The following is a 16385-nucleotide window of genomic DNA, read 5'->3' on the forward strand; positions in this document are numbered from 1 at the left end:
TTTAATCTTGAAAAGATTTAAAGAGTGGGCCTCAAACAACAAAATTTCATTTTAAAATGTCCTCTAGGTTTCAGTTTACTGAACTATTAAATGAGGACATTAACAAAACCTATCTTAAATGGATGTGGTAAACATTAAATAAGTGCAAATACTTAACTGGCTAAGAACACTGCCTGGTATGTATCAAATATTCAGTAATACTACTTATTATTTTTATTATGAGTATTTGGAAGAATTAAAGTTGTCAATGATATTTTGAAACATGGTAAATATATAAAAAATAGAATAGGGTTTCACAGTGGACAGAAATCAGTGTACACACACACACACACACATATGTATATATATATATATAAAATATTATTATATATTATAGAAAGAACAAAGAACTCAATTCTTTCTTTTTTTCTGATAGAGTCTCATTACACTGCCTGGCCTGGTCTTGAACTTAAACGTTGTACAATGCATATATGTATCCAAACAACACATAGTACTCCATAAATTATACAATTATTATGCTTTATGTAGCAGCTAAAATATATTTAATTAAAAAGTGAAAATATGTACAACTTACAGCAAAAAGTAATAACTTATGAAAAAAAAAGGTGGCTTAAGAGTACAGTGTTTAGGATGAGAATGTTATCAAGACAGAAATTTGGCCAAGCAAACTTTATCTGAGCAAGTATTAGAGACTTGAATGAAGCAAGATGACTATATTACAATTGAAATTCATAACAGTAACTGTGAACTGGAAAAAGATATTAAAATGACATACATATTATAATAATTTCATGTATCTGATGATACCTTGGAATTCAACACCTTAATTTTATAGGTGCACAATCTGTTCTCAAATAAGCACTAGCAGAATGGTAACTCATTCTGTCTGAGAAGGAAGAAAAGTAGGTGGCAGTAACTTTTAAAAACAGTGCCAGGAAAATGTCTAAAATCTGAAAGCTTTTACACTTAAAAATGATTAAGTTCTTTCTAAGACACTAAGATAAAACAGCCTTTTCAAAGATGGGAGAGAGGAGGCAGTATTTAGAGAATATTAAGTAGAATATGGATATAGTTATGTCAGAATAATAAAAGAGGTAGATTATGAACTTTAATCAGACTGAAAGTTTGAAGTTGACTGAAGAATCTTTGAAAACAAATTTAATAAATGTAATCTTCGTAAGTACATACACTATAGAAAATTAGATTACTTCTAAAAATGAGTATTTCTTCACCTAACATATTTCCTTTATCTAAATATGTTTACAAAAGTATGATATTCACAATTATACTAAAAACCAGGATTATAACAATATATTATATAATAATAAAATTTATTAAATGAATTTGAGAAAATTTGGTTTATGAGAAAAAGTTTAATTCACAAAAGATTACCATTAATTAGAAAACTTAATTGAAAGGGATTTGAAATATAAAAATCTTTAGGTTGAGTTCTCCCCCTAGTGGAACTTGAAAATGGTTTAAGGTATTTCCACAACTAAAAGTCATCTAAAATATAATGCTTTTATAACCAACAAGGGAGCTCTTCAGGTTTTAACAAAAGATCTATTATGAATCTTAATCAGCATTAAATAAATAAATGCTGAAGCACTGAGATATTTACTGAAAATATACTTGCTAAATGAATTAACAGCAAGTTAACCAAAGAGCACTTAGTCCTAAGTCCTGAAAGAGAAGGAGAACTACCTCAAAATTCTGCAACCTGTATAACTCAGAAAAATGAGATTTTATATCCCATCTGATTCAAATGTATGATATGTCAAGGTCATTGTACTGTCATGTGTAACTAATTAAAACAAATTAAAAAATAGTAGAGAAAACAGAAATTTAGGAAGATAGAGCAGCATTCAGATGGGTACACAATTTTGAAATAATATGAAAGTTGCAGGAACAGGATAATTTGGAGTGCACAGTGTTTATTCAGAGGATTGGTTAGGTAGTAGTGAGAGGATTGGTTAGGTAGTAGTGAGAAGTAAAGTTAAAAAAAATGTTTAGTTAAAAATGAAAAGATAAGGATTTCACGATAAGAAGTTTTAATGTGATTTGATAGCTAAAAGGCAGTCCACACAAGTTTTGATGTTTTAGAAGATAGCTCTAATATTTCTGTAGAAAATCTGAGACTGGAGTAAAAGATGCTGCATGGGAAGTTACTAAACAGATCAAGTAAGGGGTAAGTAGGTGAACTACCAGAATGGTGAGGGAAATAGAAATGCTATGAATGATTCAAAATAGAGCTGTACCCCCACTCCCTGGCAATAGAACCCAGAGCCTCACCCATGATGCTTGGCAAATGCTCTATCACTGAGTCATAGCCCCAGCCCAAAACGTTTTAAAATCATTCAAATTACCTCTGATTTAGTTTTAGACTTACTCAAGATTTTTTTCTTTTTCAGGAATGAAACTTTCAATGAGACACTCTAACCTGTATAAGCCATTAAGAATTGTCTAAAGTAAAATCCATAGGATTAGGCAAAATGTTGGTAGGAAAGTAAAGTAGCATAAGCACTTTGTAAAATAATTTGTTATCTACTCACATGTGGAAAACTTGCACACCTTATATATACATATTATGTTATAGGGTAAAAAAAAGATATCTGAAGTTACTAGTAGGTTGAATAATTTGATAAGAGATGATCCATTAATCAAGACTTGAGATATGAAAGAAGGAAAACATTATGGATGAAACAGAAACATGTCTGACTTTAAACACGTTTAATTCAAAGTGTTGTACAACTTTCAGGTGGAACTATTCAAATTACTGGCCTACTTACCAAATACATGATAAAGACAAAAGACAAGTCATAGATTAAGAGTAGATATTCACAAAACATTTGAAGAACATTAATATATAAGAAATTATATATCCATAAGCAAGAGACAGCCTAATAAAAATATAAGCAAAAAACCTTATCAGGTACTTTACAAAAACAGGAACCCAAATGGCTAACCTTTTTAGTAATGAAATGTAAATTAAAACTGTGACAAAAGATCACTGCATACCCACCAGATTGGCAAAAATTAAACCGCGTGACACCATCAAGCACCGGGGAGGATGTGGAACAACAAGAACTTTCATATGCAGCTATTGGGAGACTAAACTATTACAAGCACTTTGGAAAATAAAGTTGAATATTCGTAAGCCCTACAACTTGGCAACTCCACATCTTGGTATACATGCTAGAGAAACTTGTGCACATATGACCAATGCAGTGTGCATAATTATTCAACGTCACAGCATTGTGCACAATAACACCAACCTGGAAATTCCCGATTTACTTATTCCACTAGTAGTAAAATAAGTAAATACACTGTGCTATATTTTAAAAATGAAAATGCATGCAACAATAAAAATGAGGACTTAGAAAATCAAAGTTGAACAATGAAAGAAAAGACACAAAAGAAAATATTAAATATTATCTCATACAAAATTGATAAACTGGGAAAACTAAACTGTATGGATCAGAAATGCACACAAAGATGACAAAACCAGAGGAACAGTAATGGAATGACCATCATAAAAGTCAGAAGGAGTAGGGTATGAGTGGGTGGACTCCCTGAGCAGAAGCACTGGTTCCCTATCTTTACCTTGGTAGCAGTTAAATGTGAAGTTTTTAAAATATATTAATGTAGCTTTGTTTTACGAACTTCTGTAGATATTGTGCTTAATAATTTTTTCAAAAGGTTTAAAAACTGATAGGAGAAAGAGGTTAAGGCTGGAGATAAATTATAATTCTTTGTTACAAAGATGTAAATGAGACCTTTTATTTCCATAGTTTTTAAGAGCCCGAAACTTGGATTCTCAAGAACACAAACACTCAGAATGGATAGAGAAGACTGGAAACAACAGTTAAACAAGAAAGAAGAGAATAAAAAATAAGTAGTGTTAGAGAGCTGGGGATATAGCTCAGTTGGTAGAGTATGTGGCTTGGATGAACAAGGCCCTGCGTTCAATTCCCAGCACCAAAAAAAACAAAAAAACAAACAAACAAACAAAAATAAGTGGTGTTAGGAAAGCCAGAGGAGGAGAGAATGCAAGGAGGAAGAAGAGGTGAACAATGACCTAAGGATAAGAACAAGCAGTGATAGCTGAAAAAATAACCAGTAAATCTATAAATCAGGATTTCAGTGATCACTTCACCAACAGTGAACAAACTGCTGCTAACATACTCCTATTAATAGTAAAAAAAAAAATTCCATCATCTCAAACCTAGTTAGAACAGCTATTATCAAAATAATGAAACATCACAAGTGTTGGAGAGGCTGTGAAGACAAGGGAATCCTTGTACACTGCTGGTCGGAATACAAATTAGCATATACATTATGGAAAATAGTATGGTGGTTCCTCAAAAAATTAAAAACAGAATTGCCATATGATCCATCAATCCCGTTACTGGTTATATATCCAAAGGAAATAAAATTAGTATGTTGAAGAGATATGTCTGTAGCATTATTCACAATAGCCAAGATATGGAACCAACCTAAGTATTCATCAGTGGATGAATGGAAAAAGAAAATGAAGTAAGTATACACAATGGAATGCTATTCAGTCTTAAAAAAGAAGGAATTCCTATTATTTGTGACAAAATGGATAAAATTGGAGATTATGCTAGGTGAAATAAGCCAGGCATAGAAAGATTAATACCCCATGATCTTACTTATATGAGGAATCTAAAAAAGTTGAACTCATACCTACAAAGTAGAATGGTAGCTGCCAGGGGCTTGGTTTGGGGCAACAGGTTGAGGAGATGCTAAAAAAAAAAAAATACCCCAATACCATGCACCTTCTTTTTATTTTTCTAAAATGATGCAAACATAGTTCACTTTAAACAAAACATACAGCATGCCAAGTTCTTCATTTTAATAAGTATTTTAGAATCAACAAAAGAAGTGATTTAAATCTTGCTATTTATGACTAAGATATACAGACATGGCAAATTTGTATAATTTTCTTGATGCCAGAAAAGTAAAACTGGACTAGTACATGGTAGCTGGATTTAAATAACTGATTATAAGTATACTAAGCAAATTGTTCATTTCTGAGTGTACACTTTATGGGGAGTATTACCAAAAAAACATAAAGGATACCTTTTTATAAATGTATACATATTATAACATCATAACTTTGATGGAGATCAAAAAATTAGGTTATAATATAATATGGAAATTTTCAAATTAACTGAATTTTAAATTGAGATTTAAGAACAAAAGGAAATTTCAGATGAAAATAAAATTCTAAATGTTGCAACAAAAATTACACTGTGATTTGGAGTAAAATGTAATAAAAAAAAAAAAAAATTGAACCAAAGTTTGGCACAGTGGTGCACAACTGGAATCCATCCCAGTAACTCTAGAGGCTGAGACAAGAGGATTACAAGTTGAGGCCAGCCTGGGAAACTTAAAGTGACTAAGAAATGAAAAGGGCTTCGGGTATAGTTAGTTGGTAGTTAGCTGGAATGACCCTGGGTTCTATCCCAAGTATAGCAAAACAAACAAAAAAATCCCATTTTGAGTCAGGAGCCATGGTTCAATACCTATAGTCCCAGCTACTTCAGAGGGCAAAGCTGAGACAGGAGAATCCCTTGAGCCCAGGAGTTTGAGACAGCCTGAGTAACATAGCAAAAACCTGTCTCAAACAATCAAACAAAACAACTCACCCAATTTGAAAGACACAGATTTTTAAACATAATACTTATTATATATAGGAAACTTCTCATCTTACCATATTGTACAATAAGGAGGACATTTGAGATGACAAAATAATGTTTTTGTTGTTGTTTTGGTACCCGGGATTGAACTCAGGGGTGCTTGACCACTAAGTCACATCCCCAACCCTATTTTGTATTTTATTTAGAGACAGGGTTCCACTGAGTTGTTCAGTGCCTTGCTTTTGCTGAGGCTGGCTTTGAACTCACAATCCTCTTGTCTCAGCCTCCCGAGCTGCTGGGATTACAGGCGCATGCTACTGCACCCAACTAATATATTTCCTTTTAAAGCTCAGAATTTTCTTTGAAAAACAGCTTTGACAATATAGATATACAATAAACTGTCACTCAAAAATGGACTTGGAAGGAAGTCAACAAAAACAGAAAACAGATTTTTGCAAAAGTTTTGGACTTCAGGAAAATTAAAAACTTTTGTCCATCAAAGTACAAATCAACAAAGAAAAAAAGATAATCCATAGAATGAGAGAAAATATTTGCAAACCATATATCCATAAGAGATTGATATTTAGAACATATAAGTAAGTCCTACAACTAACTCATCACCAACAAACAACCTGATTCAAAACTGGATAAAGGACTTGAATGCATAGATCTCCAAAGAAGATAAATGAATGTCATACAAGCAAGTAAAAAGATGCTCAACATTACCAATTATTAGGGAAATGCAAATCAAAGCTACAAAGAGCTACCACTTCATACCCATTAGAATGGCAGATTATTATTATTATTTAAATATTTTATTTTTAGTTTTAGGTGACACAATACCTTTATTTTATTTTTACCTGGTGTTGAGAATCGAACTCAGTGCCTCACGCATGCTAGACAAGCGTGCTACCACTTGAGCCACATCCCCAGCCCAATGGCAGATTATTTTTAAAAACCCCTTGAAAATTAGCAAGCTTTGGTAAGGATATGGAGAAAATGGAACTTTTGTGTACTGCTGGTAGGAATGTAAAATAATATAGTTGCTTTCAAAAACAGTATAACTATTTCACAAAAAAATTAAGTAGAACTACATAATCCAGAAATTCTACTTCCAAGTGCTATATATACTCAAAAGAAGTAAATTCATGGACTCCCAAGATATTTGTGCTCCCATGATCACAGTAGCATCATTTACAGTAGCCCAAAGGTGGAACAATAAAGGAATAGATAATCAAAATGTAGTATATACACACAAAGAAATGTTATTCAGCCTTAAAAAGGAAGAAAATTTGGACACATGCTATAATATAAATGAACCTTAAGGACATCATGCTAAGTGAAATGTCACAAAAAATTTACATAATTCCATTTATGTGAGGTAGATAGACTGGTCAAATTCATAGATATAGAAAATATAATGGTGGTTACCAGAGGCTGGAGGGAGAAGAGAATGGGAAATTAATGTTTAACGGACACAAATTTTCAGTCAGAGAAGATGAAAAATTTCTGGAGATGGATGGTGGTGATAGGTGTACCACAACATAAATGCACGTAACACCACGGAACTGTATATTTTAAAAGAGCAAACTTTATGTTATGTATGTTTCACCACAATAAGAAAAAAAGGACTTGGAAATGAGTAAATATTGAAACTTAGAATACAGTCATGGGGATAAAGAAACAGATAAGTCATTCATCAGGTACACAGAGAAGAGACGGGGACTATGACATTATTTTTAGATGTATTCTATTATCTTTATATGTACCTGGATTTCAAGCTCAGCAATGTGCTGCTGCAGTTCAGCCACAGCAGCTATGCTATCTGCTTCTCGAAGTCTCACAGCCATCACTTCTTCCTTGTTCTAGGGTAGCAAACAAAACAAAAGTAATAAACTACTTGTGTTTGGAATTGAGATTTTTTTTCAGATTTTAGAAAAGTGTCTGAGGCAGCATCTATAATGAAAAGTGAAGTATAAATATCCACACAAACTGGGGTAAAAAACAAATTTTAAGTGGCCATATGTCAACTCAAATCAGGTTTTGCCTTGAAATGAATTTGTGTGAAATTTATGAAACTTTTGGGTTTCAGAGTGTTTTGGATTTTGAAACTGGGGATCAAAGGATTTGTATTATTTTATTTTAAAGTGAGAATATTCAAATTTAGTTGTAGAGGGAAATAACAAAATTACCATTTCCTGATATTTTGTATAAGTAAAAAATAAAATGAGCTTTTATGACTAATATCAACCAATCATGAGCTATAATTATATAAAACTAACTGAAAATGATTCAGATTTATATAATTCAAGGACTGCATTCCTTAGAAAGTTAATTTGTTTCTGAATTCTATCAACATGACAAGGTAAAATATATATATTTAGTCAGAAAGTACTAGGTGTTAGGGTGACATTTCATTTTATTAATTGTTAAAATCTGCAAACAGCATTTCCTAAGACTGAGTAAATTAATATATAGCTTAAACATATAGTAATCAGAGTTAGCATCTATAACATAGTTTTTATAGAGTTATTAATGAACACTAAAAATTAAATAAAATCCTGTATCAGTTCCTCAAATCCTCTAATATTCTGATCTGCACCCATTACTTAGATAAACTCAGATAACTATTTTTATCAGTAAGTTGTATATATACTTATTTTCAAACAACATTTTACTTCACTAACAGGTGCTAAGATACTTAAGAAGCAATATCAAGTCTAATAACATTGTTATCGAGATATTTAAAGAAAACTTACATCAAGAATGCAAAAAGATTAAATTTAATTGAGGACAGATAATTCAGCATCATAAAAAATCAGATTTGTATAATAAATCAGATTAATATAACCTCATTTCACATCATTTTATTTTTAATTAGTCCATGCACATCCTTCAAATGGGATTATGCTTAAATTTTCACAAATTTTAGTACTACCTACATATTTCTGTCACAGTATAAATTTGTAAGAGCCATGCATATTTATTAGGATGTAATTTCATCTCTGGATTTCAATGACACTGATAAACCACTCAAGCTTCACTCTTGGTTTTTAATGACACTAAAACAAGTTGATGGAATTACAGCTTTATAATGTACCACTTACAAAGTCTTACTTCTCATAGAAAAAGAAGGCTAGAATATTTAAAGGGTATCATTCCTACCATCTACTAAGTAGATGTTTAGTTTATTTCAAAATTTCATAACTTGTCTTCAGTAATCCATTCTAATATGCAGACTACACTTATCTCTAGTTCTTTCTCCCCCACACCCCTCATACACACACACACACACAAATACACATACACACAAACACACACAAACACACACATCCCCTCCCTCTCCTATACCTTACTCTCCAATCTCTCTCATCACTGTTAAGTGTGTAAATTTATTTTAGGGGAAAATATCCTTGATTTCAATACTTTTTTTTTTTTTTTTTTTTAATTTTTTATTGTTGGCTGTTCAAAACATTACATAGTTCTTGATATATCATATTTCACAATTTGATTCAAGTGGGTTATGAGCTCCCATTTTTACCCCATATACAGATTGCAGAATCACATCAGTTACACATCCATTGATTTACATATTGCCATACTAGTGTCTGTTGTATTCTGCTGTCTTTCCTATCCTCTACTATCCCCCCTCCCCTCCCCTCTTCTCTCTCTGCCCCCTTTACTGACATTCGTTTGTCCCCCTTGTATTATTTTTCCCCTTCCCCTCACTTCCTCTTGTATGTACTTTTGTATACCTCTGAGGGTCTCCTTCCATTTCCATGCATTTTCCCTTCTCTCTCCCTTTCCCTCCCACCTCTCATCCCTGTTTAATGTTAATCTTCTTCTCATGCTCTTCGACCCTACTCTGTTCTTAGCTACTCTCCTTATATCAAAGAAGACATTTGACATTTGTTTTTTAGGGATTGGCTAGCTTCACTTAGCATAATCTGCTCTAATGCCATCCATTTCCCTGTAAATTCTATGATTTTGTCATTTTTTAATGCAGAGTAATACTCCATTGTGTATAAATGCCACATTTTTTTTATCCATTCATCCATTGAAGGGCATCTAGGTTGGTTCCACAGTCTAGCTATTGTGAATTGTGCTGCTATGAACATCGATGTAGCAGTGTCCCTGTAGCATGCTCTTTTTAGGTCTTTAGGGAATAGACCGAGAAGGGGAATAGCTGGGTCAAATGGTGGCTCCATTCCCAGCTTTCCAAGAAATCTCCATACTGCTTTCCAAATTGGCTGCACCAATTTGCAGTCCCACCAGCAATGTACAAGTGTACCCTTTTCCCCACATCCTCGCCAGCACTTGTTGTTGTTTGACTTCATAATGGCTGCCAATCTAACTGGAGTGAGATGGTATCTTAGGGTGGTTTTGATTTGCATTTCTCTGACTGCTAGAGATGGTGAGCATTTTTTCATGTACTTGTTGATTGACTGTATGTCCTCCTCTGAGAAGTGTCTGTTCAGGTCCTTGGCCCATTTGTTGATTGGGTTGTTTGTTCTCTTATTGTCTAATTTTTTGAGCTCTTTGTATACTCTGGATATTAGGGCTCTATCTGAAGTGTGAGGAGTAAAGATTTGTTCCCAGGTTGTAGGCTCTCTATTTACCTCTCTTATTGTATCTTTTGCTGAGAAAAAACTTTTTAGTTTGAGTAAGTCCCATTTGTTGATTCTAGTTATTAACTTTTGTGCTATGGGTGTCCTATTGAGGAATTTGGAGCCCGACCCCACCGACTGTAGATCGTAGCCAACTTTTTCTTCTATCAGACGGCGCGTCTCTGATTTGATATCAAGCTCCTTGATCCATTTTGAATTAACTTTTGTGCATGGCGAGAGAAAGGGATTCAGTTTCATTTTGTTGCATATGGATTTCCAGTTTTCCCAGCACCATTTGTTGAAGATGCTATCCTTCCTCCATTGCATGCTTTTAGACCCTTTATCAAATATAAGATAGTTGTAGTTTTGTGGATTGGTTTCTGTGTCCTCTATTCTGTACCATTGGTCCACCCGCCTGTTTTGGTACCAGTACCATGCTGTTTTTGTTACTATTGCTCTGTAATATAGTTTGAAGTCTGGTATCGCTATACCGCCTGATTCACACTTCCTGCTTAGCATTGTTTTTGCTATTCTGGGTCTTTTATTTTTCCATATGAATTTCATGATTGCTTTCTCTATTTCTACAAGAAATGCCGTTGGGATTTTGATTGGCATTGCATTAAACCTATAGAGAACTTTTGGTAATATCGCCATTTTGATGATGTTAGTTCTGCCTATCCATGAACAGGGTATATTTTTCCATCTTCTAAGATCTTCTTCTATTTCTCTCTTTAGGGTTCTGTAGTTTTCATTGTATAAGTCTTTCACCTCTTTTGTTAGGTTGATTCCCAAGTATTTTATTTTTTTTGAAGATATTGTGAATGGAGTGGTTGTCCTCATTTCCATTTCAGAGGATTTGTCGCTGATATACAGGAATGCCTTTGATTTATGCGTGTTGATTTTATATCCTGCCACTTTGCTGAATTCATTTATTAGCTCTAATAGTTTCTTTGTAGACCCTTTTGGGTCTGCTAGGTATAGAATCATGTCATCTGCAAATAGTGATAATTTAAGTTCTTCTTTTCCTATTTTGATGCCTTTAATTTCTTTCGTCTGTCTAATTGCTCTGGCCAGTGTTTCGAGAACTATGTTGAACAGAAGTGGTGAGAGAGGGCATCCCTGTCTTGTTCCAGATTTTAGAGGGAATGCCTTCAATTTTTCTCCATTCAGAATGATGCTAGCCTGAGGCTTAGCATACATTGCTTTTACAATATTGAGGTATGTTCCTGTTATCCCTAGTTTTTCTAGAGTTTTGAACATAAAGGGATGCTGTACTTTGTCGAATGCTTTTTCCGCATCTATCGAGATGATCATATGGTTCTTATTTTTAAGTCTATTGATGTGGTGAATAACATTTATTGATTTCCTTATATTGAACCAGCCTTGCATCCCAGGGATGAATCCTACTTGATCATGGTGCACAATTTTTTTGATGTGCCTTTGTATCCGAGTGGCCAGAATTTTATTGAGGATTTTTGCATCTAGGTTCATTAGAGATATTGGTCTGTAGTTTTCTTTCTTTGAAGTGTCTTTGTCTGGTTTAGGTATCAGGGTGATGTTGGCCTCGTAGAATGAATTTGGAAGTTCTCCCTCTTTTTCTATTTCCCGAAGTAGCTTGAAAAGTATTGGTATTAGTTCCTCTTTAAAGGTTTTGTAAAACTCTGCTGTATACCCATCTGGTCCTGGGCTTTTCTTAGTTGGTAGTCCTTTGATGGTTTCTTCTATTTCCTCAATTGATATTGGTCTGTTTAGGTTGTCTATATCCTCCTGACTCAATCTGGGCAGATCATATGACTTAAGAAATTTATCTATGCCTTCACTATCTTCTAATTTATTGGAGTATAAGGATTCAAAATAATTTTTGATTATCTTCTGTATTTCTGAAGTGTCTGTTGTGATATTGCCTCTTTCATCCCGTATGTTAGTGATTTGAGTTCTCTCTCTTCTTCTCTTCGCTAGCATGGCTAAGGGTCTGTCGATTTTGTTTATTTTTTCAAAGAACCAACTTTTAGTTTTGTCAATTTTTTCAATTGTTTCTTTTGTTTCGATTTCATTGATTTCAGCTCTGATTTTAATTATTTCTTGCCTTCTACTTCTTTTGCTGTTGTTTTGCTCTTCTTTTTCTAGGATTTTGAGATGAAGTATGAGATCATTTATTTGTTGGTTTTTTCTTTTTTTAAGGAATGAACTCCAAGCAATGAATTTTCCTCTTAGAACTGCTTTCAATGTGTCCCATAGATTCCGATATGTTGTGTCTGTGTTTTCATTAATCTCTAAGAATTTTTTAATTTCCTCCTTGATGTCTTCTATAACCCATTGATCATTCAGTAACCTATTGTTCATTCTCCAAGTGATATATTCTTTTTCCTTCCTTCTTTTATCGTTGATTTTCAGTTCCATTCCATTATGATCAGATAGGATGCATGGTATTATCTCTACTCCTTTGTATTGTCTAAGAGTTTCCCTGTGACATAATATATGATCTATTTTTGAGAAGGATCCATGTGCTGCTGAGAAAAAAGTGTAACTGTTTGATGTTGGGTGGTATATTCTATATATGTCAATTAAGTCTAGGTTATTAATTGTGTTATTGAGTTCTATGGTTTCCTTATTCAACTTTTGTTTGGAAGATCTGTCCAGTGGTGAGAGAGGTGTGTTGAAGTCTCCCATGATTATTGTATGGTGGTCTATTAGACTCTTGAACTTGAGAAGAGTTTGTTTGATGAACATAGCTGCACCATTGTTTGGGGCATATATATTTATGATTGTTATGTCTTGTTGGTGTATGGTTCCCTTGAGCAGTATGTAGTGTCCCTCTTTATCCCTTTTGATTAACTTTGGCTTAAAATCTATTTTATTTGATATGAGTATGGATACTCCTGCTTGTTTCCGAAGTCCATATGAGTGATATGATTTTTCCCAACCTTTCACCTTCAGCCTATGTATGTCTTTTCCTATCAAATGCGTCTCCTGTAGGCAGCATATTGTTGGGTCTTGTTTTGTGATCCATTCTACTAGCCTGTGTCTCTTGATTGGTGAGTTTAAGCCATTAACATTTAGGGTTATTATTGAGATATGGGTTGTTCTTCCAGCCATATTTGTTTATTTATGTTACTAAACATGGTTTGTTTTCCACTTTGATTATTTTCCCCCCTTTAGTGTCCTACCTCCCACTGTTGGTTTTCATTGTTATTTTCCATTTCCTCTTCCTGTAATGTTTTGCCAAGGATGTTTTGAAGAGATGGTTTTCTAGCTGCAAATTCTTTTAACTTTTGTTTATCGTGGAAGGTTTTAATTTCATCTTCCATCCTGAAGCTTAATTTCGCTGGAAACACAATTCTTGGTTGGAACCCATTTTCTTTCAGTGTTTGAAATATGTTATTCCAGGATCTTCTAGCTTTCAGAGTCTGTGTTGAAAGATCAGCTGTTATCCTGATTGGCTTACCCCTAAATGTGATCTGCTTCCTTTCTCTTGTAGCTTTTAAAATTCTCTCCTTGTTCTGTATGTTGGGCATCTTCATTATAATGTGTCTAGGTGTGGGTCTCTTATGATTTTGCACATTCGGCGTCCTGTAGGCTTCTAGGATTTGGGGTTCTGTCTCATTCTTCAAGTCTGGGAAGTTTTCTCGAATTATTTCATTGAATAGATTGCTCATTCCTTTGGTTTGAAACTCTGTTCCTTCCTGTATCCCAATGACTCTTAAATTTGGTCTCTTGATGTTATCCCATATTTCTTGGATGTTCTGCTCATGGTTTCTTAACAGTCTTGCTGAGCTGTCTATGTTCTTTTCAAGTTGAAATACTTTATCTTCATTGTCTGATGTTCTGTCTTCTAAGTGTTCTACTCTGCTGGTAGTATTCTCAATTGAGTTTTTAAGTTGGCTTATTGCTTCCTGCATTTCTAGGATTTCTGTTTGTTTGTTTTTTATAACCTCTATTTCCCTGTATAGTTGATCTTTTGCTTCTTGGATTTGTTTATGTAATTCATTGTTGAAGTGATCTTTCATTGTCTGATTTTGCTGTCTGATGTCTTCCTTGAGACTCCAGATCATCTGAAGCATGTATATCCTGAATTCTTTATCTGACATTCCATCTGCTGCAGCTATTACCTCTTCTAACGTTGAGTTGACCTGCATTGCTTGTGGTCCTTTCTTTCCTTGTCTCTTCATACTGTTCGCGTTCCTTTCTTCTTGGTGAAACTGTTGTGCTATTGAATTTTCCCCCTATATATTTATATTGGTCTTGTATAGTTGCAAAGTCTCCCTCGCAGGCACGGGCGGCGGCTCTGCCCCTCCGCCAATTGGGGCAATGTGCCTACCACCCCGGCAGGCCGCTGGGCCTGCTCTGCCAGTCGGTAGCAGGTCCGCCGTCCTTGCAGGCGCGGGCGGCGGCTCTGTCCCTCTGCGGGCCGCTAGGCTTGTTCTGTCGGTGGTCGCCGTTCTGCCTACTTTGCAGGCGCAGGCAGCGGCACTGCCCCTCTGCAGGCCTCTGGGGCTGTACTGCCAGTGGGTCGCAGGTCCGCCTACTTTGCAGGCGTGGGGGGGGGGGGCGGCTCTACCCTTCCTCAGGCCACTGGGCCTGTTCTGTCTCTCGGTTGCAGGTCTGACCTGTTCTGATGGTGGTCTCAGTTCCGATTACCTTGCAGGCGCGGGGGGGAGGGGGCGGCTCTGCCTCTCAGCAGGCCGCTGCTCCTCTTCTGCCGGTGGGTCGCAGGCCCGCCTACCTTGCAGGAGTGATTGGAAGCTCTGTCCCGCCCTGGGCCACTGGGCCTTTTCTGTCGGTGGTCACCCTTCCCCTACCTGGCAGGCGAGGGGGGTGGGGGGCGGCTCTGCCCCTCAGCAGGCCGCTGGGCCTGCTCTGTGTTTGGTCCCAGTTCCCTCTACTATGCCGGCGCAGGGGGAGGGGGCGGCTCAGCCTCTCAGCAGGCGGCTGCTCCTCTTCTGCCGGTGGGTCGCAGGCCCGCCTACCTTGCAGGAGTGATTGGAAGCTCTGTCCCGCCCTGGGCCACTGGGCCTTTTCTGTCGGTGGTCACCCTTCCCCTACCTGGCAGGCGAGGGGGGTGGGGGGCGGCTCTGCCCCTCAGCAGGCCGCTGGGCCCGCTCTGTGTTTGGTCCCAGTTCCCTCTACTATGCCGGCGCAGGGGGAGGGGGCGGCTCAGCCTCTCAGCAGGCGGCTGCTCCTCTTCTGCCGGTGGGTCGCAGGCCCGCCTACCTTGCAGGAGTGATTGGAAGCTCTGTCCCGCCGCGGGCCACTGGGCCTTTTCTGTCGGTGGTCACCCTTCCCCTACCTGGCAGGCGAGGGGGGTGGGGGGCGGCTCTGCCCCTCAGCATGCCGCTGGGCCTGCTCTGTGATTGGTCCCAGTTCCGTCTTCTATGCCAGCGCAGGGGGAGGGGGCGGCTCAGCCTCTCAGCAGGCGGCTGCTCCTCTTCTGCCAGTGGGTCTCAGGCCCGCCTACCTTGCAGGAGTGATTGGAAGCTCTGTCCCGCCGCGGGCCACTGGGCCTTTTCTGTCGGTGGTCACCCTTCCCCTACCTGGCAGGCGAGGGGGGTGGGGGGCGGCTCTGCCCCTCAGCAGGCTGCTGGGCCTGCTCTGTGTTTGTTCCCAGTTCTCTCTACTATGCCGGCGCAGGGGGAGGGGGCGGCTCAGCCTCTCAGCAGGCAACTGCTCCTCTTCTGCTGGTGGGTCGCAGGCCCGCCTACCTTGCAGGAGTGATTGGAAGCTCTGTCCCGCCCTGGGCCACTGGGCCTTTTCTGTCGGTGGTCACCCTTCCCCTACCTGGCAGGCGAGGGGGGTGGGGGGCGGCTCTGCCCCTCAGCAGGCCGCTGGGCCTGCTCTGTCTTTGGTCCCAGTTCCCTCTACTATGCTGGCGCAGGGGGAGGGGGCGGCTCAGCCTCTCAGCAGGCGGCTGCTCCTCTTCTGCCGGTGGGTCGCAGGCCCGCCTACCTTGCAGGAGTGATTGGAAGCTCTGTCCCGCCCTGGGCCACTGGGCCTTTTCTGTCGGTGGTCACCCTTCCCCTACCTGGCAGGCGAGGAGGGTGGGGGGCGGCTCTGCCCCTCAGCAGGCTGCTGGGCCTGCTCTGTGTTTAGTCCCAGTTCTCTCTACTATGCCGGCGCA

The 16385-nt window shown here is 37.7% G+C and overlaps 1 protein-coding gene across 4 annotated transcripts in view; it reads right to left on the minus strand.

The window, feature by feature from the left end:
* Nucleotides 1-16385, minus strand: part of Evi5 (ecotropic viral integration site 5) — a 207220-nt gene that overhangs the window by 66417 nt on the left and 124418 nt on the right. For all 4 annotated transcript variants that reach the window (XM_071618050.1, XM_071618052.1, XM_071618051.1 and 1 more), the window contains one exon: nt 7433-7528. In XM_071618050.1, the coding sequence (XP_071474151.1) occupies nt 7433-7528 (96 nt within the window). The remainder of the gene's footprint in view (nt 1-7432; nt 7529-16385) is intronic.

This window comes from Marmota flaviventris, chromosome 10, assembly GCF_047511675.1.
Source record: "Marmota flaviventris isolate mMarFla1 chromosome 10, mMarFla1.hap1, whole genome shotgun sequence".
NCBI lineage: Eukaryota > Metazoa > Chordata > Mammalia > Rodentia > Sciuridae > Marmota > Marmota flaviventris.